At 38.6% G+C, this 26,889-nt stretch overlaps 1 protein-coding gene and 1 long non-coding RNA gene across 2 annotated transcripts in view; one reads left to right on the forward strand and one right to left on the reverse strand.

The window, feature by feature from the left end:
• mad1l1 (mitotic arrest deficient 1 like 1) overlaps window positions 1-25,548 on the forward strand; it is a 60,830-nt gene extending 35,282 nt beyond the window's left edge. The window contains exons 17-18 of the mRNA XM_085161629.1: window positions 2,618-2,811; window positions 22,724-25,548. Of these exons, the coding sequence (XP_085017755.1) occupies window positions 2,618-2,811; window positions 22,724-22,873 (344 nt within the window). The 3' untranslated portion in view covers window positions 22,874-25,548. The remainder of the gene's footprint in view (window positions 1-2,617; window positions 2,812-22,723) is intronic.
• The window catches only part of LOC146517292 (uncharacterized), a 378,392-nt gene that overhangs the window by 147,920 nt on the left and 203,583 nt on the right, over window positions 1-26,889 (reverse strand). The gene's annotated exons all lie outside the window — the stretch shown is intronic.

A 26,889-nucleotide genomic window follows, 5' to 3' on the forward strand; every position in this document is an offset into this window, starting at 1 on the left:
AACACTATCAGTCATGGATGGGCCTCCCCAGAGGCCAGACTCCTACATTATTGAAGCAGTGTGGGATCATCCTGACAGAGAACAGTCCTTCAAGAAGCCTGGGGAAATATTCCTGAAGACTACTTAAAGAAATGACAAGAAAGCTTGACTAAGAGAGTTCAGGCTGTGTTGAAGAGTAAGAATAAAAATGGTCGTACTAAATATTGATTATGCATGTTTGCACTTTTCAATAAATCGCTGCTCCTATTTCCCATTTCCCTTATATAATGATGTGAGGGGTGGCTCAAGACTTTTGCAGATGTTTTGGGACACTATAGTTTAGTTTAGTTTTTGTTTGTTTGTTTTTGCTTCTGATACGTGTGTAAATTTTAGCAGTATTTTAGACTGAAAATGAGAGCAGAAAATATATAAATAAGGTGCTCCCTATGCAGCTGACAGCTTTTGAGCCATTATGTACACAGACCTGTAGACACCAATCAAGACTGAAATACAGAAGTCACCAAAACTGTAAAAGTTTGTGTGAAAAGTATTCTAACTAATACTCGGATTTAGTAACTCAACACGTACGTTGACACATTTGTGTGCCCACTTGTACATGTTTGTCTTTGCGATTGCACAGATAACGACATGTCCACATTCCTGTGTGTCCACTTGTCTGCACGGAGAAGGAAATGTATTGGTTGCTGCAGCCTGAGAATTCCCAACCATTTTCAGGGCATTTTGATGGCTGTCATAAAGTGACAGTTTTGTCACATTTCTGAAGTCTTGAAACAGTATTTAACCGCGGTGACTGACACTTGAGAGGAGCCCAGTCACCCAGGAGACAGACAGGCACGTAGACACTCACTGGCAGGCTCAGTCCCAGACTCTTGAGTTTATACTTTCTAGTCATTCACTTGTTTAATAATGACAGATAAAAATGTAATCGGCCAAGCTATACGCTATGAAGAGGAGAATGATGAGTAGAAATAATTATCAGTCGCAGCAGGGTTAGAAGTTATGGGAATAAAAACTCCCTGACTGCTCTTGAAACGACGCATTATGGTATTAGAGAATAGAGAGTTTTGACTGACTGATGCTGACTGTAGAGAGAGAGGAAAAAAGTGAAAAGGACTGGTTGTTAAGTAAGGTATAACCCTGAACAATGTAGGTTCACATTTGAGCAGCAGAAATGCTTTTAACCTTTAAAAAAATCAGTAGCAAACACCAAGCTTTTCAGAGGCGTTAGGTAAGCATTTTCTTTGCCTGGTTACATCATCTCCCTCATCCATGTGTTTTTGTTTTTTTGGTTGATAGTCTTTACGGTGCTCCTGCCTGCACTCGTTTTTTTTGGTTGGTTGGGTTTTTTTTACATTTTCTCAGATTTGCATACATCACAGTGTTGAGAAGATTGGCACAAATATCTACAAAAAGTAAATATTTGCCTCTTTGTGGTTGTTCCTTTCCCAGCTCTCCTTTTACCACTTGCGTACTTACAAAATATTCATGGCTCCACATTTGCATCTATATCCTTTTTAACTTTCTCTTCTGTGGTGATCACATTGTAAATAATTACCTCCACAGCGACTCATTTTTTCCTCAGACAAACTAATTTCTCTGACTTCTCAAATCAAGTCTCCAAATTAAAGTAATTATCCCAAATTGATTTTCAACAAATTAAAGTCGAGCCCCATTCTGTTTCTCCCCTTCATGATTATCTCTGCTCCCAGCTAGGAGATGCAGCTGACTGCTTCAGACGCCACCGTGCTCTGCTTTACAGTAGTATGTAGACCTGAGTGAGCAGATGGATTGCTGTGGGGTAGAGATTGATATTATTCACAACTTTTTGATGCTGGTATCTAGGGGTGTCACGATATTTAGTAGTTGGTACCAAAAACAGTAGATGAGTACACGATTCTCTATACCCAGTTTGATACCAGTTTATGTTGCTAAACATAAACGCCATAAACTCTTTAATAAAAAGTTATTTTAACTAAGTGGGAAACTTTAAAATGGTAAAATTATATATCATTAATGGGAGACAGGCAGCAGTGTTTGGATGATTGATGTAATTAAATATTTATGCAACATTAGGCATTGCTAATATTTTAGCCTATGGTTCATCGCTGATTTCATTCCATCCATCTCAAGCTAAATAGTAATGTATTTGTGCTCTATACCATAAGAAGGATAATACTCTGATACTCTGAATGTTGATGGATGTTAAATTGAAAGGCATTCGCAGATCTAATTGCAGGTCTTCCTCTCTTGGTCTGAAAAGCAAAAATGGAAATGATTTAAATATTGCCTTTTGGGAATCAGTTATCACCCCCTGGTCATCGCCCTCAAATGTTAAGTACTTCCATGCTAGACTCTCCACTGGACTCTTTATCTGATTCTCCACCCTGGCTCGAGCTTTTGTCTCCCACTTGTAGTCTTTTTCTTTGCTTGTGCATTCAGAATTCAGGTTTATTTAAATTTACTAAATCTTTATTTTTATGGCTTTGCTATCTAATAATATCAAGTCTTTGAGATGCTAATTTAAGTTGCTGGAGTTATTCCAGAAACTCTACATATTGATAGCATATAACTATGCTATCAAAATAACTGTGCTATATAACTGATTTGTGTGTTACAGATTTGCGTAAACAAATGGAGAGTTCAGAGCTGAGGAACCAGAGACTTAAAGAGGTGTTTCAAAGAAAAATACAGGAGTTTCGCACAGTGTGCTACGTCCTGACCGGCTACCAGATCGATATAACCACTGAGAACCAATACCGGCTCACGTCTGTCTACGCGGAGCACATGGATGACTCCTTGCTCTTCAAAAAGGTATGAAGAGTTCATCTAAGGTTGGGGATGCCATCAAATGTCACAAGATTTTAAATTTAAATAAATAAGAACAATAATTAGAAGTTGAAACAAGACCTGAAATTTATACATACACTCATAATCCAGCCTTGCGTACAAGTAACATGTTTTTTTGGGGGGTTTGTGTTATTTTACATCCTTCTTTATATACAGACCTAAACTGATCAGATATGGAAACATGTAGCTTTTAGCCACAGATAGTGTGCATCATTAAACAGCAGCGTGAAGTTAAAATGGGCACACTGTCAGCAAAACTCCTACAGGCTATGGCATCTGTGTAAGTGTTGATATCTGTCCCAAGGAGCTCTTTAAAAAAAAAAGCGCCTCGGGAAGTTTAGATTTGACCTTGCAAGGTGCCGCATCACTTTGCCACATTGTGCATCGGCTTAGCGATGCAGCAAGACGAGCACTATGCCAACAGAGACTCTTTGCTTTGTGGTTTAAATTTGTATGTGTGGGAGACTGGCAGCGTCTGTGTGGAAGAGAAGAAGAGAGTGATGACTGGGCAGTGTCACAGGGTGGGTTTTACATTAATCGATCACCACTCGCTTATTGAACGGGCTAAATAAAAGCTGAATTTGTCATTATCCCTTAGCTTTTTAGAAAGCACTTTTTTTAAGAGTTATGCTCTCTTCACAGCTTTTTTTTTTTTTCAAACTGTTTTACTTTCCTCTCATCTTTCCATCCTGGACTTTTGTTTTTACCTCTGCTTATTGCTCAGTCTGTCTCTCTTTCTCTCTGTAGCCCAATTGTGTAGCATTAGCTAATTTCCATGTTGCTGCGGCTGTCATGTTCTGATGGCGGCCCCGAGCTAGAGCAGAAACCCTGGAGAATCCGTAATGGCAAGGTGGCAGAGGGGCAGCTTTATTATCTTGGCAGGTAATTATTGCTGTCACATGCTAGTTTATTGTGACTGGTCATCGGTGCCTTGCTCAAGGACTCTCGAGAATTCTGCTGAAATTAAGAATAGCTGAAAAAGGAAAAATATAAAATAGGAGCGGTGTGTAAACGTGCACATGCACTTTTTTTTGTTTTTCTTTTGATTTCTGTCCGGTCTGCTCCATCGAAACCACCTGCGACTCTGCCAGAAGAGATAATTCACTGTCAATATTTATTAACCTCAGAGTGTGTCCATAAAACACACACATATACAGACCCACACACAGTCATAATGCCCTCATGGCGCGCACTGTCACACTCAAATGCACACATACTCGTTCCAATCTCAACACTCTGTCACACCGCACAGCACTTGCTACCACCTCACCCTCCCACTGCTGGTTGCAAGTGCATACAGATGTACAAAGCCACACATGCATACCCAAAACGAATGCTAACACCCTCTGTATTAGTATTCAAAGTATGCACCATTGCGAGTGTGTATGACAAACACTTAGTGGCTTATGGGAGCAGAAAGGCCTGTACTATTATTGGAATACAAAAATCAAAACACGCGCATACACACATAAACACACAGTGACATTCATGTTTTAAAGAGGATACACAGTAGGACACATAAATACAGTATGTGTATATATTCTGCTTTTTAAGCATGCGTGTGACTTTAATCTGGGGTATGAGAATGTAAAGTGGACTAATTGTACTATGAAGCAAGAGTAAAGGGAGATAAAATGGGGGGATTTGGGACAGGAAGCAAAGAAGTCTTTACAAATAGGATTCTAATGTTATTCACCTCAGCAACAGGGTTGCCAGATAATCCTGCTAATATCCCCCTCTAGAAGAGGCACCCAAATCCCCCTCCTATAGCGTAAGCTGTTTAACCTGCAGTAGTCACGTTCCCCTGCCCTCGCTCTTGTCTCATGCATTCATTACTGTATGTCACACTCATTAAAATGTATTTTCATTGTTTGTCAGCCCTGTAACCTTACTGTAGTTTGGTGTTTTAATGAGGCTACATGTTGCTCATTTACAGGGTCACAGTTTTATGTTTTGGTTCTACTAGAATATGCTTACATGTTTTTGATATTCAAAACTTATTTTTTCTGTATTTTCCTAAAATCCAAATGCTCTAGTTTGTGGTTGATGTCTGATGTATGGCTATCATGTGGAGCAGAAAAATGATTTGATGATACAGGGACAACATATATACTGTTGTTCAGATCAAGCTTCTTTAGACTCATTTTACTTCATCGTGACATTGAAAATTTAGCCATTATTTCCTCATAGGATTCGGGATGAATGCCATCCAAGTTGCATGGCTGTAGGGTTTGTATTTATCTGCCATCGAGTCAGGCCAAGAGTGTAATTTCAAGAAATAATAGTTGATAAACACTGAGTAACATCTTTTTATGGGGTTTTTTTTTTGTTTGTTTTGTGTTGGGTTTTTTTGTTTTGTTTTATGGTAGGGATTCACCGAGCCAATACTTGGACTGGATATCAGTCCAATACTGACCCAAAATGGTCAGTGGATGAACAGCCGGATTGAATATCGGTGACAATGAGCCAGTTTAGTCCAGTTCAGTTTATGTTCTGTGTTTACTTGGCCACGGGACAGCATCAGCAGCTAGCGGTAGAGCTAATGTAACATGGAGGTAGCTAACAGCAGAGGGAGGGCAGTTTAGAAGCATTTCCCACTGCTACACTGACAGCTCCTGTTTGTAGGTTTATGTTATGTTTGTTTAAGTGCAAACTGGGGACAAAGTGAGTTGTCATGAGTGAAATGATCCAGTGGTGATGGTGCTTTCTTTCGCTCGTTTGTTTACTTCCACTTCCTTTATGTTCCATCGGAGACCTTTTCAAAGAAGGTAGGACGTTGGCCCAGTGTTACACAGCTACCGTAACATAATGTGTTGTTGTCTGTCTGATTAAACATTGTTTCACTTAAGCTGTCTCCTGTCAGCTCCCCACTTATGTGTGAGAAGGAAATCTGAGAAACTACTGTGGCTCTAAATGACAGCAGTTAACAGCCTAATGACTCTCACTTTGATCCCAAATAAGACCTGGATCCTGATCCAGAAGGCATGTTCAACAAACACAACTCTGTTTCCTGATCAGAGTAAGTTCAATCAACCTTGAGCATGTTCAATCTTAGTTTCACCACATTTCACCATGGCAACAGGTAAATACAGAGCAGAGCCTTCATTTTATGCAGTTGACCGAGGAATATAAATATGTGTCTGTGCTGATCATGATATTTATCTCCCCCCCAAAAAAAACACGGGGGAATGAAAAGAGTAAAGTTTGGTCCACTACGTGTCTGTGGTGGTGACCAAGATTGACATAAAATCATCTGATATAAAAACGTTTTATAGGGTCTGCTTTAATAATTTACAAACTTCATTTAAACCAAAACGTAAAAATTGACTATAAATCTAATTATCCAGCCATAACCAGCTGAACTTTACAATTTACCTAAAAAAAGAAAATAAAAGGTTTATCGACTTGGAGTCTGCCTTGAGATTAGGAAATTACTTGTGTGGTTTTCATGGTAAAGGTCTGCATTAATAAAATGATAGGTTTGATGTGCTGTGGTACAATTGTTATATTATCATCTATAATAGTTATAGACCTGTACAGCATTTGATGTCAATTGTTTTGATATGTTTGCACGATATACTTCAAAGTCAAAGGGAATGTCATTATGTTGGCACCAAAATGCTGCTGTTTTTGATCAGTTTTACCAAATAGTCTGAAGCCTGACTGTGTAATTATTTTAACAGCCAGCCTTAAAGTGGAAGGAGATCAAAGCTGCAGGCATCAGAACTGACTGTAACTGTGTGATTCTTTTAGTGCCGCCAACAAGAAACGGTGATCATCATCCTCATTGCCCAGAGTTTATGCAGAACTGTTGTTGGTTGATCAATAATGGACTAATGTTACATTAGATTTGTTAAAGCCATTATTTACCTAGGAAAAGGGTAGTTTTTAGGGGTTTTTTTGGGGGGGGGGGGCTTAGTGTAGCTTGTGCATGTGCTTTATATTTTTAGCTCACCCCTAGGTGAGCAATCTGATTAGCATCAGTGATTAGATATTTATGAGGCTCTGCTAATCAGAGAGATAAACACCTTAGGAATGTGAGTGATTGACTTATTTTAGCATTTTTCTTCATGAAGCTTCAAGGAGAAGATGCTGAATTAGTGTTATATTAACATTTGTGAATTTAAGAGTTCACATAAGCCCATAAGTTAAAAAAACAAAAACAAAAAATGACTGGAAAGGGTTGTTTATTTATGCATAAACACTTTTCACCTTGCTGCAAATCTTGCTGTAGATTTTTCTGTATTCATTTCCTCCATGGTATTAGAAATAGAATTTTATGTAAAAACAGTTATTTATTTTTGTTTTATACAATCAAACTGTGCAGTTGCTTAAATAAAATGGTAGATTTGACACAATGTGATTCACACTGAGATTGAGGTGCATATTGTCCTGACTTGTGCCTGAGAAACCTGAGATGAGCAACTTCAGTCTAGTCAGGCCAGTTTAAAAATAAGAGAAGAACATTGTAGATAGACAAGTCTTCCAAGTTGTGCGTCTTTGTAAGTAATCTCCCAAAGCAGACCCACTGCTGGGCTTACACACCTCTGCTATTGATTAGCTCATTAACAAATAAACAAACACGCACAGAGCTCTCCACAGCACTTACTAAAAACTTCTCGATGTTCTCTATTCACTGACTTTTTTTCCTCTCGTTTCATTCCTTGCCTCCTTTACTCTCTCTCCCTCTTCCTTCACTTCCTTGACACGCTCGCCCCTGTCTTCCCTTCCTAATGAAAGGAGAAGATAAAATTTCAGGGCCAGCTCATTAAAACACACTCCCAATTAACTGTCAGCCCTCTCACAAAAGAGAGATGGAGAAAAACGTATGAGGCAACGGTTGAGGATAGGTGATACGCAGACAGAGTAGAAGCAATGAAAAAGTGCCTTTTGAAAAAGCAAAATAATTTGTGTCTGTGTGTGTCAGTGGGCGAAAGAAGAGGACAGTTAATAAAGTACAGTTTATGAACACTGTCGAGACTTAATGACCGGTCTCTGTTTTATCAGCCACCGGGGAATGATTAACGCCACACAAATGTGTGTTTGCCTGTGAGGGTGTGTAAGACGGATTGTAAGCCATCACAGTTTGAACAGTTTATTCATTTGTCTGTTATAGCTTAATTTTGAAATAACTTAAAGCAGAGCTTGACTGCCAGGGAAGCTGGTTGCAACAGCTGTAAGGAGCTCGTGCAGTGGGGCCCAGCTGGGTCAGCGGCTCAAAAGGTTACTGGTGTCAACATCGCCTCCCTCCCAGTGATACGCCTGTTATAGACCGTTACTTAAAATGATAATGACCCAAGATATTGCACTTTCCTTTTTGACCATTTGTATTTATTAGACAATAAATACAGTGAGCTTATTTTAAAAGGAAAGGAGGTTTTATGTAGCCGTCCTCTACTACGGTGCTATTGACAGCACCCAGTAGGGTGTAAAAATATCGACACAGCTGATGTTAAAAAGGAGGACAGTTATAGAACAGTCTTATTTATAATGTATGCTTACATTAGTCCCTTTCCTGTATCAGTTCTTTGCCGTTCCACGTTTTTGGACGGTGATTGTCTTTTATAATTTTACCTCTGTACTAGAGATGGCACGATACCACTTTTTTATGTCCGATATTGATACCGATATCATAAATTTGGATATCTGCCAATACCGATATGAATCCAATATAGTGTATTTTTAATCAATAAAACTGTTTTTTTTTTTAATATCTTGCTGCATTTTGTATAAGTTCATACTCAAGTTTAAATAAACAACAACACTAAAGCTATTCTGTTATACCTGTATGTGAAAATTACACTGCACCCAAAATATTTCATAGTTCAGCACAGAAGGCTATGAATAAGATAGGAAATAAATATGAAAATTAAAAAGGGTAAATTTAACCAGGAAGGAATAAAATAAAATATAAAAATGAAAGTTAAAAATGAAATAACTGTACAACAACCAATTAGAATGAAGAGTAAATTTAACTGGGAAAGAATAAGATAAAATATATAAATTAAAGTTGAAACTAAAATAACTGTACAACAAAATACACAATACACAGTATAGAAATATATAAGAATGTATGAAGAAATATATATATATATATATATATATATATATATATATATATACACAATAACAGCAGCTGTACAAGTATTAAATGGAAATGAAGAAATATAATGTCCAGTGTTGTGCAATCCACATTTGTAAGTGTCTTGATACTGATCAGTCTAATAAACTTAAACCTACGCCATCCTTCCTATTCTGGTATTTTAAAGAGTACTTAGCAGAAATATTAAGCAACCTAACTAATAGGGTTGCAAACTCCCAGCAAATTAACCAAATAGAGAACCTTTTCGAAGAGCCAGGCTTGTCATTCTCAAAGTCTACAACCAAGAGACAGCAGGTCATAAAAGAATCCAGAAACCTCTAAAGAACTGCAGACTCTCTGGCCTCAGATAAGGTCAGAGTTCATGATTAAACAATAAGAAAGATACAAATATGGCATCCATGGGAGAGTTCAAGGAGAAACGACTGCTGACCTAGAATAACACAAAGGCTCATCTCATGTTTGCCAAAAACATCTTAATGATTGCCAAAACATTTGGGAAATGATTCTGTGGACCGATGAATCAAAAGTAAAGCTTTTAGAAGGTTTGGGTCTGATCACATCTGACAAAACATTTCATAGAAAGAACATTGTGGCTGTTACTCAGGAGGTGAGCAGGTCATCTGCTAATTGGAAGGTTGGTGGTTCGATCCCTGGTTGCTCCAGTCTGCAGTCGGCAAGTTACTAACCCCAATGTAAGAACCAGTCCATTTATAATTTACCTTGCTCGAATCTTTATTATTATTTGGGAAATGTAGGCTTATTTATTTATTTTTACTTATTATTTTTCCTCTGCAGTATTAAAAATGGCATTGAGCCTTTTCCCAGGTATCAGTATAAAGTCTGAAATTGTAGTTTCATGACAGCCCTACTACTACAAACTTCTTTGAATTGACACTGAAGGTTTCCACTTTAATCACATATTGATTGTTTAATCTGAAGTCCACTGTGGTGTTGATTATGGACCTGACACAGTTTTTTTTCTTTGTTGTAAATCAAGTTAATATGTATACCTCCATGATGATAAGGGATTAAGTATTTATTAGGCCTCAAAAACAAAGTATGTTTGGAGACATGGACAGCTTGCCTGACATGACTTGTCTGGAGTGATTGAGTTGACATGTGGGTGAAGCAGGCCAGGTGAGTCATTCAGCAGAGATTTAAAGTCACATGGATGTAGTTTTTCTTTAGTTGTGGTTTGTAACTTTCTTGCATTTGTCAGTGAAGTTGGAGGTACACTTTAGTAGTTTTCGAGTGTTTTTAAACTTGTTTTAATTTGTTTTTTTTAGTTCATTATGATTATGGATCGTTCTACAGGTAGTAGTACTAACAGACCCTCAGGAGGTTACAATATGCTGTTTGTTTGGTAACATTTATTTATTTTCTCGGTGGCTTCCAATTTTAGTTTTAAGTAGAATGCACAATGCCTCTAGTTTGCTATCTAGCAAACCAATGATGCTTAACGCATTGATTTTTGTAAAACAATCAGGTTGCAAGTCTCAATCCTCTTGCTTTCCAGAGGAGGAATAATATAATATAAAGTGCGCTATACATAGCAGTTAATGCCATTTCCACATTGATGCTAGAGTAATCTAAAGTACATTAATGTTTTATAATTCAATGCATAATTAAATCAAAACCCTAAAAGACTGATACCTTTAATTTTAAGCTGTGTGTGGAACTTGCTCTGTGGATTATTAATATTAATTAATATTCAGCTTAAACCCATTCAGCCTTACGAAAAATACTGAAAAGTTGGAAGAATGGGACTGCAGTACAACTTCAATAAATGTCCTGCCTAAATTCCAGCAGTTATTTCCAACTTATTGCAAATTTAATTTGCCACCTTTAGGTTGTCCGATTTGTTCAGTGAACACTTCGCCATCAGTACTCATCCATCTGCTGCTATAGCATTGTAGCATATCTATTTTTAGCTGAATCTGATCAAACAAGGTCATTTTTTTCAAACCGCTAATGTAGTTATTAAAAACAGTCTTTCAGTATATTGTTGAGCCACTGTTTGTGTGTACTATGCAGTCAGATAAGTCCCTTTGTACAGTGGAATAACAGCACATTGTGTATTTTATTCCACCCCCCTTTTTTTTTTCTTTTTTTCATTAAAATCTCCGAGCGCATGTACACACAATAGCCTCTTGCTCATGTGTACAATATGGAGTTGAGAGCCATAAAAATGAATATGAAAGTGAAAAAGAGATGAGTGGGTGTTTGAAATATTTTGGGAGAAGGCTTACTGGGACTGAATTTCACTTTGCTCACTGACTGAAACAAAACACTCAATGATGTATCGCTGATAGCAATAAAGATAAACATGAGCAAAGCACTAATAAACAGTAAACACAAAGGCTGGTGGGAATACAAGAGAGAATAAATTAAGTACTTCTTCAGTGGATAGGACTGTATGTACTTAAACCTTCAGAGAGCGGTCTCGGAGTGAAAACTCCCAGAGAAAGAGGAGAATGTTGACTCTGATTCCTCCTGACAGTTTCCTGTCCTGCTTGCCCTCGGGGTGTGTATGTGAATATGCGGGCGCGCGTGTGTCTGTGCATGCACTTTTGCATGCCTGCTCTTGTCGGCGTCACTGCCTCCTCTGGTCGATGTTCGGAACATATGTCTGCTGTCTCCATGGTAACATGATACATCACACCCACACATAAGTCCACCTGAGGTCATGAATATTCCCGAGCCGGAGAAGGCTGCTTCATCTCTGCCACAGACTCAAGGAAAGGTGACACATTAATGCCGGTGCTAAGTGGTCATCAGTTAATCACATTTGTACTAATAAAAAACATTTTTTGGGGAAAAATAACATCAATTATTTATCCACTTCTGATCAACAGGGCTGCTGAGTCTCAGAAGTAGTTTACGTGTGCGCACAAACTCATGGATTGAGAAAGCTACGTACACATCGGCCCCATTGATATGTCCGTTTGCAGTTATGGTGTAGCTTACAGGACTTAGTCGGTCACCCATCATATAGTACAGCTGCTGAATTAGCCACCGCTAGCAGAACACTCTAGAATTTCTAACTGAGCTATCATCAGTCCAGTTGCAATGTGAGAAATGTAGGCTAATGTAAGCTTTGAGGTTTGTGCTGTAAATATTCTCCATGCTGCTGTTTGGCAATAAAAGGTTACCTGTCTTTTCTGCTTTCTCTTATGTATCTGTGACTCTTACTATTTTTCCTTTATAGAACCTGTAATTAGCCACCTACACGGAAGAGAAATCCACTTAAGAGACAGATAGCTTTGTTGAAGTAATGTTTGTAAATGTGATTTAGACGCTCAATCTAGAATTGTTTTTATTGCCAAGTCAGTTTATAAGCCATCCTTTTCTTATTTCCAAATTTTCTTATTTTTTCCTATCCTTATTTGCAAATTAAATCAGGAGAAGCATGTTCATTATGCTAACAATCTTGAGATTCCACATCACAAATCCCTGAGGCTGAGGAGTCCTATGGGAACCTGTGTTTCAGGGCTAAATGAATTTACGGAAAATGTATAAATGTTAAGAAATGACTAATAGATCTCTGCATATTTAAGAACAAGGGTTCAGTTAGAGAAAAGTTTAATTACACATAAACTGTGAAACTCTTCTACTGAGAATCAGATGCAAAGCCAACAAACCGTGCACATAATATTTCATAATATTAGCTTTCTAACTGTGAATTGTAACACACAGCAACTTTGGTGCATTACAGCAAATTAAGTTGAAATAGGCTGTAAATCTCACCTTCATAGGGATTTCTGATAATCAGGTCTGTTTTTAACACTCAGTATTAATATTTACTAAATATTTTGTGGAAATAGTGCCATGTAAAATCTTACTCTCTGAATCCAATTTGTTTTGTTAGCAGTAGTGGTGTTATGAGTTTGCAACTGGTCACAGACTGACTTCAACTGATTGCAATGTGTTTGCAATCTGTCTCCATTTGTAAATTAGACTATGATTATTCGTAAACTTTGCCAATCTGTCTGAGAGCGAGTCTGTGTGTGTGTCTGACATTTATTGGCATTAATTTTGTGAGCTCGTATAGTATACTATAAACAGATTTTGTCTGAATATGGTCAGCAAACTGGTGCAGTGGTGAGCGCCATTCAAGAAAGTTCATGGTTTAAACCTGCTGGCTCGAGTCTTTCTGTGTGGGGTTTGCACATTCCTGGTACTCCATCTTCCTCACACAAAGACATGTTAGATTAACTGGTGATTCTGAATTGGCCAGTCAAACTGGTGACCTGTCCAGGGTGTGCCCCACTGTTTGCTTATGAGTGCTAGGATAGTCTCCGCCCACTCTGCAAGCCTGAGTTTAAAAATGATTAAAAAGTCAAATAGATGATGAGTGTTCCTAATAATGCAGTCATATTAAGACATTTCTAATAATGTAATCTGTTTTCAGGGCTCGCAAAATTTCAAAATCCCTGGTAGCCCTGCCACTCTCTATACACAGTTCGCGTGATCGCAAAGTGAAAGTGAAAGCAAAAAACAAGCGCAAATTCAAACGCGATTTCAATGTGTCACATATTGACAGTGGCTCATCGATGCCGATGACATAATTACTCAGCTACATTTGCGAAAGAATGCAAAAGCATTGACATATCTTTCCTTCCTATGATAGCCCGACGGGCAGGGCTGAGATGGATTTTGGTAGCCCGACTGGAAAAATCGCTAGCCCCGGGACGTCGGGCTAGCGATTTTGCGAGCCACGGTTTTTATTGTTCTATCACAATTTTAAAAATTGCACTGTCAAATTTCATTTTCAAAATAAATGACTACATTTTATACACAGCGTACATCACTTTACTCTTAACTGATTTTACATCAAGACAGTATTACTGAACCTGGACTGAGCCAAACATTTTTGAGTTGATACGATGTCTGTATACACAAATACAGTGTTTCATGTGTTACATAAAATTCACAAGTAAATGGGAAGATAACATCTGGGCAGTATTAACCGTGTGTGCATGTGAGGCAAAGAGAGGTGCTTTAACGATTCCAAGAAGCTGCATTAGTACAGTGTCCACCCAGCTGTAAGTGTATCCACGTGACAACCCCAGCATCACTGCCAGTTCCTATATTATAATATAGAGAAAAGCACGGAACTGCTCAGAATTCCAACAGCAAAATCTTGTTTACCCAGTTTGTTTTCTTTGCGTCTTATCGGGAATGCTTGCTGCATATAATGTTTTGCATTGGGATTAGCTCATTGTCACTGCATATAAATAGCCTTGCTCTTCCTCACTTGGCATTCATTACTTAAAAACAACTGGCCAGTTCATACTTTCTTTCAGTTTATATGTTTAAGTCATGAATCATGAGAACTCTAAGTTGGTGATTAGTGGCCAGCTAATCACACATTAAAGCTGGTGACCGAGGCAGAGCGGTGTTTTGTATCTCTGATTACAGATTGATGGGAGCAAAGGCAACGATGAGAGAAATCTAAAATGACAAATACAAACAAACACGCCTGTCATTATGAATGTTCATCGTAGGTGTCTTCTACTAACATCTGTAACTGACTCCATGTTTTATGTATTTGTGCTACTGAGAGTCAGGTTAATCACATTTATTAAGCTGAGGACTTTATCATAGCACTCACTAAATCATTTCGTCAGATGTATGTTGCCATTAGTTGTTCAGCGCTCAGTCACATTAGTAGCGTTTTTTAAATGTGCAAACAAAAAGCTGATTAGAATATAAATATGTATTGAATTGTTGCTGATTCAGTTTTGTTGGGAACTCCACACAATGTTTCTTTCCCTCTCTCCTTTTCTTCCCGACTCTGGAAAAATGTCAAAATCTGCATTTAAATTGCAAGCTATTAATCTGCATATTTCTGATTATTCAATTAATTTGCCTTCTGTTTTTCACCCGCACCAATCAACAGCTATGACATCCTTTGGAATTTCTTGTGTGTGTGTAAAGAGGCAAAGGTATAAATGATAATGAAATGTTTTCAAATTAACTGATTTCTGTTCGAATGATCTAATCGCGGTGACAACGATGCAGTGAAACAGAGGGAGGAAAGAACTACACGGAGAAGGATAGAGAAGATTAGCGGTGGAGAGTAGAGGCAGGGGTCAGCTGATTTGTGAACTGCATGTCACCACCTCAATATAGAACAATCTATCACATCCACACATGTGCAGCCAGATTCAGGACTCGGTGTTTAACGTGCAGTTGAAAAAGACCAGTGCAAAGCGTCATGCCTTGTCCAAGAACAGGGAAATTTTCTGTAAGTATTTCAGGCGTTACTGATTTAGGGAAGTGGAAAATGATTTGCTGAAGAGCACTGATTAATCATCGTCTTTCCCCTCCACAATCTAAACTTCCAAACAGCTGTGCCAATCAGTTGTAATAACACAAACAGCTCATCAAATGGAAATGAGAAGCCAGAGAGCTTCACTTCTGCTAAAGAAATAACATTTGTGTTGTGGCGTGAAACGGTGATTCCAAAATCCCAAGTGTTGCCCTTTTTAAAGGTGAATTTAAGCACGTGGAGTTGCCATGTTTTTTATTTTTGTAGCACAATAAGCCACCTAATGATATTGGTGATAGCTGCACTAAATGAGAGCTTGGAAATGGTAACAATTACATGCAACATTAATATTACCCCGTGAATACTTTAATAAAGTCATTTAATGGGCTTCATTCAGAAAGTTTCCAATATGACTAAAAAAATAAACCTCTAAAAAAGTTTTTTTGTTTTCTTTTCGTTGTAAAGAGAGAGCTTATTTTCTCAATACTTTTTAAAGTCATTAAAAGAACCATTTTCACCCAAATTTACCCTCACGTCATGTCACAATACAACAGAAAAGAAAACTTTAAATTGGCGAAGGGGGCATTACAATTATGAGTGGTTGTAACCTGGAGACAAATGAGTTATTTTTATGCTTTGGCCACACAGAAAATCAATTTTATACAATTGTTTCCATCGGACTTGCTTATATTACCTTAAATTAAGCTCTTACATCTAACTGCTGACATTTTTCAGTATTTTCTTGCTCATCAGATAGACGGCATCATGTACAACGGTGCAAAGAATTGTGTCACATTGTAAAATGTAAATAAAAACACAATCCCAAAATCCCTTAAATCCATATTTTATTCACAATAGGAAATAGAAAATATGGAAATCTGTAAAAGTTTAAGAGAAAATAAGAACATTTTGAAATTGATGCTCAAAAATGTTGGGACAGAGCCATGTTTACTATTGTGCAGCTTTTGAAGCTTGGGTCAAGATTAGACGGCCATTTCTGGATCAAAGATGATGATGGTGATAATAACTTTTATATAAATTACTTTTTAAAAAAAAGTGCTGAACAGCCATTTGAAGGTAAAAAGGATAAAAGAATTAAAACAAATTTTAAAAAACAGATAAATTAAAGGGAACAGCAATAAGAATGAGTAAAAACTCTAGGCACAGAGCTAAGACACGCAAGATAGGATGAACAAGTGGGTCTTTAACTTGGCTTTGAAAGCCCCCACAGAGAAGGCCTGCCTAATATCTTGCAGGAGGTTGTTTCACAAAGATGTGGCATGAAAAGAAAAAAGCACGATCACAAGCAGCCAATACTGATTTTCAGCCTTCTTGATTGTACACCAATTTTTCCAAATTATCAAGACCCTTTCATTATGATATGTTTACTAGATCAGGAGATATTTGAAGTCTTTGCAATTTGACATTCAGGAACATTATTATGAAAATTTTCAACAATTTATGAATGAACTTTTTCTATCCAGTCATGTTGCTAACCTAGCTGGGTGTAAAATGTTCCTCCACTTAATTTTCCAGCTTTTTGTTATCCCATCCCAATTTTTGAGGCATTTTTCTGACACCAAAGTCATTTTGAATTAAATATGAATTTGAGATTTTCAAATTATTGCTTTCTGTTTTCTTTACATTTTACACTTTCCCAAGTTTTTTGAAGTTGGGGTTGGAAATGTTTGCAAAATCCCAAAATCTCTATCGAGAGAAACCTTTTCAAGGTCAGAAAAATAATAGCGTTGATTATTGTGCTGCTTATCTTTTTATTGGCATGACAACAGAGGGCCCAGGGTTTTGTCTTTGCCTTGTTGTCTTTCATGTGTCTGATGGCGTAGGTGTAAACCTTTTACTCTGACCCATTCTGCATTCAGAGAGGAGCATTATTGTCATTCAGGAAGTATGCAGCTCCTTGCTTGGATGAGGTCACTATAAAGCCCCACCCTGCATCTCAAGCCAGGAAGCATCGATTTCCTTTAATTGGATAGACAAATGAAAAGATGAATGGGATAGCACTTCTCCTCTCCATTGTTGAGTTGTCCTTAGTTTTTGTGCACAAGTTTGTCTTTTTAGATTCTTAGCCCTGATCTTGAGGAAACAAACACAAGTTTTCCTTCATTTCTGCCTGCTTTCATGCTGGGTGAGGTCGAAGTCACCTTGTTGGAGGAACCTGTGATATTTGTGTCTGCGGCACGTTGATGTCACCTTGGTTGTTTCCTACACGTTTTCAAACGTAAACAGAACCTTGTTCTTTTCATAAAGGTCAGATATAGTTAAAAACACTTCTTAGCGACGCGTGAATATGCAAATAGGGATTGATAAGGTCAGTATTTGAATAAAGCTGATTTAAAGGAAAAAATCTCCCCTGACCTTTGATTAACTTGGTTTGAATTTTCTGTGCACGTGGAAAGAGAAATGTGAAAATAAATGTAACAAGTGGCACTAAGCCTATGGCCCATCGGGTCGTGTTCATTTAAAATATGAGTCTCTTTTAGCCATTAAAAAAAATTCCTTTTATAGTACAGCTTTGACGTGTAATTAAAATCTGTAATCACAGGTTAGCCTGTGTTAACAAGCAAAAACGACTCCTCCCCTTCATCTGTACTTAAACAGAATTGTTTATGAGTGCATCTGATATCAGTTTGCAAGCTACTCAGTACAAGTCCAGTTTGGAGAACTGTTGATTTACTCAGGCAGATATGTGACCTTCTTGGACATTAAAAGAACCAAAAAGCGTCTTTCATTCATTTATTAATTTAAACAGTTCCTCATATAGTAACAGTTTGTTCAACAGTGCTTTGATCTTTTTCAGCCTTTATCAGAGTTTTATGTCATCAGATTATGTGCAGAGGTTGAGCCACAGTTCACTTTCACTTCAGCCTTTTTTCACCTTTTTTTAAACCTTCAGTTTGCCTCAAAAACTTAAAAGTTAATACATTATAACACACTGTTACACAGACGCAGCACATTTAGCTGTGATTGAGGGGGAAAAGCTGTTTTTGATGGCCCATTTTTTTGTCACTGCATTTCTTTTTATGAATAATTGGCTGAGGGTCAGTCCTCTCGCTGTTTTGGCAGGAGAAATATTCTTTCAGCTTGCTCCAACATCCCTTGCTTGACAGCCACTAATGCATAACTAGCTGGGTGTAGCAGCTGGAGAGTAAATACACAAAGAAAATGACAGCATCATAACAAACATCATGAATAAACCCTTGACCTGATTCACAATCATATCAATTAAACGATGTCTATTAGTGTGTTAAGATTAGTTTCCCCTGAAAACAAGAGTTCATGTTATGTCAATGATCCTCATACGGAGCACTGGGGGGACTGTAAACCTGACAAATGGCAGCATTCAGTCTTTTTACTTCAGGTGATATTTTTCTTTCTACTAGAAACATAAACGCAACAAGGTTATGACAGCCCCATTTACTGTTAGACGTATGGGCACTTGAGAGGTGGAGTGAAACATGCCTGGAAAGTTGATGGTCAACATCAGTGTGAAAAGGTAATAACTGAATACAGAGAAAATGTACATCTTGTTAAGTAACACAAAAAAATACACAGGACTATTAAAAAAGACGAATTGAAAGTTACCAACTTGAAGATTAAAACCACCACTACTGCAGAGCAAAATCTGTGTAGATCACTCAGAACTTTCCAGTGTCCAACATGCCCAGAGGATTGATGTGAATATCTTCGGCAAGCCCTACGATTCCTGGTCAAAATTTAGCTAGTGATGTGATGCTGTGAGTCCATTGCACTTATCTAGACTAACAAATATATGGACAGAAATTCAGGGTCTTAAAAGACGACCCCTGACGACCTTGCTGAAATAGTTACACGTCTGCTGGCTCAATCATCTGGACGCAAGTGCAGGTCGTCCGATAATTTGGTTTATGGTCAAATATTTGCTTAACTAATGACGCTCACATCAGCTCGAGCTGTACTGTGTGTTTAGCCCTAATTAGCAAATGTTAGTGTTACAGAGGTAGTGTCGTGACATTGTCAGTGTGAGCATGTTAGCAGGATGATGTCAGCAGTCTGCTCCAGGCACCACCACTGTGCAGCCTCACAGAGCTTGTAGCATGGGTGCTGCTATGAACTGTAGAGTTGAAAGTTTTCAGACTGTAAAGTTATAAATGACATAATGGGAGCGGTGCTGAAGCAAGGCAGTTTGTGTGCAAACATTACTGGAGTCTGGCTCTTCACCGCCTTATTCATTGTGCCCTCTTACCGTGTCTCCATGTTGCTCTGTCTCAGTCCCAGAGCACTGCTGCTTTTTGTATCTATAACCTTTAGTAATCTTTGTAAATCTCTGTAACGTGATTCCATGTTTGGCCACCTAAAACAATTGTTTTGTTCAGTGCTGTACTGTTTCGCCTCACGTTGAGGCTGGTATCTCAGTTTTCCTTTCTAGACGACCGTGAGCGTCCTCGCAGTCTTTGGACCCCAGAGGCCTCCATCAGCTTGTCCACTCTGTGCCTCTAACACCCACTCTTACGTGTCTCTCACACACAGACTGCCAAAGACAAACACATAGATCTCCATGGTAACTAGTCCCAGTGTTTTCTCTTTGATCTATGCGTTTCATGTTCTCCAAGCCACAGCGTTTTTTAAAACCGCGTGCGTGCACACGTGTTTGTATGTGCGTGCCTGTGATTTGAGTCGCAGCTTGAGGATATGGTGTAGCTTTGAGACGGCAGCGCAGAGGGAAAAAAAATCTCACCAGGGATTGTCAGGCAGTTAGATGAAGTGATGGGAAGTAGTCAGAGAAAAGATGGTGCGATTAGAAAAGCCTTTGAACTGCTGTACTGCGGTGTCCGGGGCAGTGATGCACAGATTATTTTAGAGGGAAATCAAGACTACATGTGAAGATTTTTTTGAAGAAGTGACCAAAGCCACTTTTCTTTCAGGTGTCCTAATTACACACAACTATGATCAGGATCAGCTAAGCTGGTTTTCAGAGTTAAATAAATAAATAAATAAAATACAAAATTACTTAGAAGAAATCAATGAATACACAAACACTTCAGCCAGTGCTTCCTCAAACTGGATGAGTAACGGCAACACTCACTGTCGGATCAGTGAGTACTTTCTTAAAAGTGCTTTAAAAGTTTAAACACCCACAGCTACAAACATCTGACTGGGCATAGATATCCTATGAAGGATTCTCATTGCATCATTATATGCAACATGCAGCTTCTGCGTGCTACATTATTTGTAAGATGACCACAAGGGGGCAGTGTATAGCACTGTGCGATACACTTTAAATAAAGCCAGTGTAACTGGAAGTGAACAAAAGCTGAATTTGCATTTGCCTGCACATAGAGCTTACATCGCTATCTGTATATGTCATCATCATCGTTCATTTGCTCAGTAATAACGTGCCCGAGGTATTTCACCTTTTTATGAACGTCAAGAGTATTTTGGGACAATTTTAAACAAAGTTTAAAATTTAGCTGTTCATCCTGCTTGATTCTACATATCACGATTGCACTTTTAACAGCATAGTACAGGGTGGGCCATTTATATGGATACACTGTAATAACATGGGAATGGTTGGTGATATTAAAGTCCTGTTTGTGGCACATTAGTATATGTGAGGGGGCAAACTTCTCAAGATGGGTGGTGACCATGGTGGCCACTTAGAAGTCGGCCATCTTGTAATTTCTAAACAATTAATACAATCTGCACTTCGTGATTGTTTGATTTAATATCCACTCTGGTGCTGTACAGAGACTAAATCACCAAAAAAATTAAACAAAATAAAAAATACACCAACACCCAATTCTAATGACATGGTGGGAGTAAAATTACTCTTACATTAGAATTGGACTTATTACATATATGTTACAAGTGTCTTTGAAAAAACAGAAACACACCTATGACTTGATTTAGTTTAGCTTGTCTTTTGAAGCAGAACGTCTCTAAGGCTACGTTCACAATGCAGGGGAAAGCGCATCAAATGCGATTTTTTTTTTTACCCTATGCGACCCATATCCGATCATGGTATGACAGTGTGAACGGCACAAATACGATATTTTCAAATCCGATCTGGGGCACTTTCGTATGTGGTACTGAATCCGATACATATCCGATGTTTTAGAAAGCGACTGCTGTTTGAATGGTAATGTCGCATTAAATCCATCTTTTACGTCACTGACACAAGACAGACGCCAATTATCAGCGCCTGAGAAGACATCGCGAACGCTTCCTGGCCGTCCAGTGTAGATGTCAGTGAAACTGTTGGGAAGACAACGTTGGAGAAACGTTAACATTTTATTTGTACTGTATAATCTGCAGATTCTGACAGAAATCTGCAACTATCCTTTGAAGCACCGCTCCTCTCTTAAACAGCAATAAGGATAATTATTAGGTTATCCACATTATTATGTAAATAACAAAATAACTTAAAGCAAAATTGGGAAACGTAAAGTCTTTATATTAAGGGCCATTAGTCAAACAATACTGTTTGCTCTGGGTCTGAATCTGAATTGAGCATTAAGACCTGCAGTGTGAACGTAGCCTAACAGACTTTGCGGCTCTGACTATAAACTTTTCATTCATATTTCCACAGAATGACATTGAAACAGCAGGTCAGTATATCTGCGTTTCCTGAGCACGCTCCATACTGCGTTTAGCCTCACTTAGGCATTGTGCAGTCAGCTAGCAAATGCCATTAGTTCAGGTATCCACTCCTCTCAGCCAGTAGAGATTTGTGACTCTTCACACAATCAGCACACTAATTAGTTTATCAAATAATACTTTTTACAACATAGTCATGCACTACCTTGCAATTTCCAGCTGTTTTGTTCAGTCTTAGAAATAATGATGCTCAAACAGGATCCGTTTGTCAAATCATTCATTATCAGTTTTTTTCCTAATGTGTTTTTAACTCCAGGTCTCACACAGTGAGAGGACATTTACAGAGTTGCTCTTTCAATAAAAGTGCTCCTGTTGGAAATGATTTAGTGCGGGATTAAATCTTCTGTTAATACCCTTTGATTTATTCTTTTCTCGACTTCTGGACTTCTGTTTCTGATTAAATGCCATTCTTCAGTATTTTCCCTTTGCCCTTCGTTTTATGAGCCTTCTCGTGACACTTGTCAAATCAGAGATTTGTGCGTCTGACACACATTGACACGGGGCATTTCTAAGATGTCTCAATATCTTCTCTGTATGTCATGGGACTCTGCTGCTCACTGCTTTCCCCCTCCCTGCGATGCTTTAATTACTTTATCCCTTGTTTCACTCATCCCTTTCTCCTTCACTTCATCGCCCCGAGCTGCTCCTCATTCCTTTTAATTAATCCACACAGATTTAGACACCTTCACCCTGCTGTGAATGCACGCACACGCACACACACTAATTCCTAGTAGAGAACAACAACTTTTAAGTGAGCTTGCTTCACTTTGAAAGTTTTTTTGTGTGTGTGGAAACAAATGCAGTGGGTCTGATTGCTTGTTATTGTGTGTTGTGTTTTGGTTCAGGGCTCCAACGGAAGCATGCAGCTTATGGAAACAGAGTTCTCCAAAACTCTGGGAGAGATGGTGGCTCTTCATCTGCATCACCAGAAGAGCATCCCAGCGTTCCTCTCCGCCGTGACCCTCGACCTCTTCAGCCGACAGACCACAGTCTGACAGAACTGCACACCATCTCACACACTCCTGTAAAAATTCGAGATGAGCTTAACTTTTATTTTGCCTTCGCCTTCTATATACTTCACTTTTCCCCTCGCCTCATACAATATTCATAAATTGTTTTGATTGTGCCTGTATGTTTCAGCAGCTCTGTTGTATGAATAGATATCAGCGAGTGCTGTTTTTGTGGCGGATGAGCACCTGCTTTGATAGAATTTCTTTCATTGAAAAGCAGCTTGGTGCGCCTATTTGTACAATGAATATTTCATCAATAAAGTCTCGAGGAAACCATTTTTTTTCTAGCCATCATGAAAATGATCCATAAAAATCACTTATATTTGTATTTAGAGCCTTCTTTTTTTAAAAAAAAATACTGGATGTTGGAAACACACTTCCTCTAAGTTTGTTCCTTTCTCTAGGGGCCCTATACAAGAGAAGCAGTTGTAGTTCCACTCTGTCCGAGCCGATCTGAGCCGGTGTCAAAGCAATCGCTGAATCCTGCTTAGTTCAGTTCGTAATTCAGATTTGTTTTTCCCCCTCACAAGATTTTTAAAGGTTGGAAGTCAGGAGGCGGTGCAGGGTAATCACACGGGGAGTATTTTTGCGTTTCCACTGTCAGCAGGATCACTAAGCTTGACTGACACTGAAACACTGAAGGAGTAACCGTGTGCAGTCATTTTAGATGTAATAGATGGAAAAATCATGGATATGGGTAATTTAAAAATTTGTGTCACCTATCAGCCTGTCACCCAGGAGAAACGGAGCAGGCGCGAATGAAAGGAACAGTGTCATACAGTATAATATTAGTTCAGGACTCTGAATTTCAATTGAGAAATTATGTATTTGCTCTCTCTTACTTTGTCCTGTGCACCAGCCTTACAGAAGAATTACAGTGTGTGGTGTGCCATGTGCAGGGAAGCTGTAATGTTTACAGTGCCTGTAACACAGTCATTGTCCTTGAGTTTGATGAATTGCGATTTATCCCCTTTATGGCTTCAGTTAATGATTGCATCTTTGTGCGTGTGAACACAACACAAGTGGAATTTCTTGGTAACAATAAAGTGAAAATGGCAGAAATAAACACGTTGAAGAGGGGAAATAAGGGAGCTGTCCAATAAAACCGGGAAACAAAAGGAAGCAAACTGAGGATGAAGCCACTTATCACAGCAACGATATAAGGGCTCCAGCTGGCGCAGCCATATGCCTCATGAGGCAACATATTCTGCACAGTACATGCCACATACTGTCCTTGTTTTGTTTCTGTTTTTTACACACATTCCCTTTCACAGCGCAGCACATCTGAACACCCACCGCCCCGATGAGGTCATGTGTTTGAGGGTTTTGCATAAGCTGTGCAGCACGTGCTGCGTTCTGCTGTACCTTTGTTGTTTTTGTCTTAAATTTGATATGAAAACGTTAATAAAACACATTGGACTGTTGATCGAGTGAGATTTAATGAGTCACTGCGTTAATAAATACCCAGACCGCAGGCATTCGGAGACACTTGGATTTGGAGCTAGCACTCGAATGACTGGTGTCCGGGCTCGCACCCATGGGTCTAATTTGCCTCAGACCATGTCCAGATTGACAGATTGGCTACACAGAAGGTGTAGTGTGAGCAGCATGTCAGTGGAGCAGCAACAGCCGCTCTGCCCCTTTCCAGAGTTAGGAGGGGGAGGTGGGAGGGATCCATCCTTGTGTTATTATAAAGCACTCTAAGTGTTTTGGTGTTTAATAAGCCTTCACACTAATGGAACTGTTACCCAAACTGCACTTCCTGGATCACATTTTTTGTCATGGATAACTGAAGAAACACATTTTTGTTTTGTGTGTTTTCTTTCTGAATGCTGATTACATGTAAATTAGTCTCTACTGAACAGTGTCTATAAATGTGCGAGCTCAACCAAAGAGGTAACGAGTAGTAGCCACTGAATATGTACTAGTGGACAGCTCGGGTGTATTGCTTCTTGCATGATAGACACTGTATTAACTTAATATTTTTATTTATTTATTTATATTTTGGGGTGTTCAAACTCCTTATTACTATAGCAGCAGGTTGTGTGTTTAGAGGGCCAAGCATTACCAACTGGATATAGTTATGACTATGTCTAAGCACGGCTCTCTTTCTGGAGTCAAACTCCCACCAGGGCGGGAGTTGCTCTGAGTCAAAGTTGCTGCCAGCGTTCCTGTCTGACAACCCAATAACACGGTGCTGGATGCCGAAGGAATCTGTCAAACCAAAGTACAAGGATTTCTGGGCTTGGCTGACAAATAAAACAGGTGAGGAAAAAAGAGCCTGCTGGTGCTACTGTAGAACAGACTGTAAGAAGAGTCTACGGGGTTATTAGATGAGAGTTAACCTACACACTGTACGTTTCCATTTTGCAACAGAGGAAAAATGTCTGGCACGTTATGGTTCTCTTGTCATTTCTAGCTCATTTCTAGTTCATTTTGAACAGTGACTTTTTCTTTTTTGTTTTTTTGCTATTACCTTCATCACCAAATGCTGTTTCCTGTCTTGAAATGCTCGGTCAGGCCTTTACTGCAGCTTCAGTAGCTGCTTGTTTGACCTTCCCCTCCATATTAGACAAGTGTTATCAGTGCAGGTCTTTCAGTCCAGATTGAAAACCTATTTTTATTCCCTGGCTTTAAACTCTGCAGGAAACGGAAACCTTTCTTATTAATTTTATTGTATTTTTAATTATTTTATTGTATTTTTAATTTCGCTAGTTGTTTTTGATCTGATGACGATGATGAGTCTCTGCCTCCGATTTTGTATTTGTGTTTCTAAGACTGAACTGTGCACACTCCAGATTTCAGTTCCTGAAGCCATCTCTTGGTTGTAGACAGCAACATGCCTCCTGCAGTGTGTTCTGGAAATGGTTGGATGATAGGAAGTTGTTTTTCTCTTAACCATGGATATCATTTTATTATCATTCACTTTAGTTTTATTCTGTGGTCTTTCAGACCTTTTGGTAAGCTGGTCAGTGCATTCCTTCTTTTTAATTATGTAACTAAAGTTCTTGTTACCTGATTTTATTTCGGTTTTTCAGCCTAATGATGGCATCTCCTTGGGTCTCATCTTGATACCAAATACAAGTTCATCACTTGGAATCACCGACAGATCTTTTATCATTGTATTTTTGTACTTAGTACACGATACCTTTGAATTTTGTTACAATAAAATATAGATTTGTGTAGAAAATCAATGAGAAAAATCAAGTTGACTCCACATGCATTTAGTCTTATTTAAATACTTTGGCATAGATCAACTGTGTTAATTCACCAGATTTCAACCTCGTGGGACAGATTTACACAATAAAATCAAGCAAAAGCACAAAACTCATTTTCAGTTGATTGACTTCACAGATCTTTTGTCTGAAATAATGGGGAGCAGGCTTCACCTTGCCTGTTTTTCAATTAGTCCAATTCCCTTTGAGCCTATAAAAATGGGGGACTATGCAGGAAAGTAATGTTACTTATCAAATGGCTTGAATTAAAGCTGAAAGCCTGCATTCAATCCTATACAATTGATTTGGAATGCACTGCGGTAGTGCACAGAAGTAAAACTACCAAACATGTCATTTTTCAAAAACTTGTGTATGTCCCAGTAGGTCCACTGTTGCATTGGGGGACACTTATATGAAACCTGTCCAAAGTGTTCAGACTCCCCTAATCACCGTTTTCCTTACATGGGTCTCTCTTTTTCAGCTTTCCTGGCCACGCCACCAGCACACACCTGTTGACTCTGCATGTACGTTTGAAGGAATCAAATAGGAGGGATATTTTTTTCCACACAGCCACTGTGGGCGAAAAACAGTTTCGTTTCTGTCTTTGAATTTTAATTTCTGTTGTTTTTTCAGTCACGATGTCATTAGTAGCCTTCAGAGTGTTGTTGTGCTTAGACAATGGCTTTTTGCTCCAGGCAAAAAAGAGAAGATATGTTTAAAACTCCTTTTGTTTTAGGTTTTGTTTGCTTGTAATCAGCTGGAACCATGGTTAGCTCTAGTTTACCA

Source organism: Neolamprologus multifasciatus, chromosome 6, assembly GCF_963576455.1.
Source record: "Neolamprologus multifasciatus chromosome 6, fNeoMul1.2, whole genome shotgun sequence".
Taxonomy (NCBI): domain Eukaryota; kingdom Metazoa; phylum Chordata; class Actinopteri; order Cichliformes; family Cichlidae; genus Neolamprologus; species Neolamprologus multifasciatus.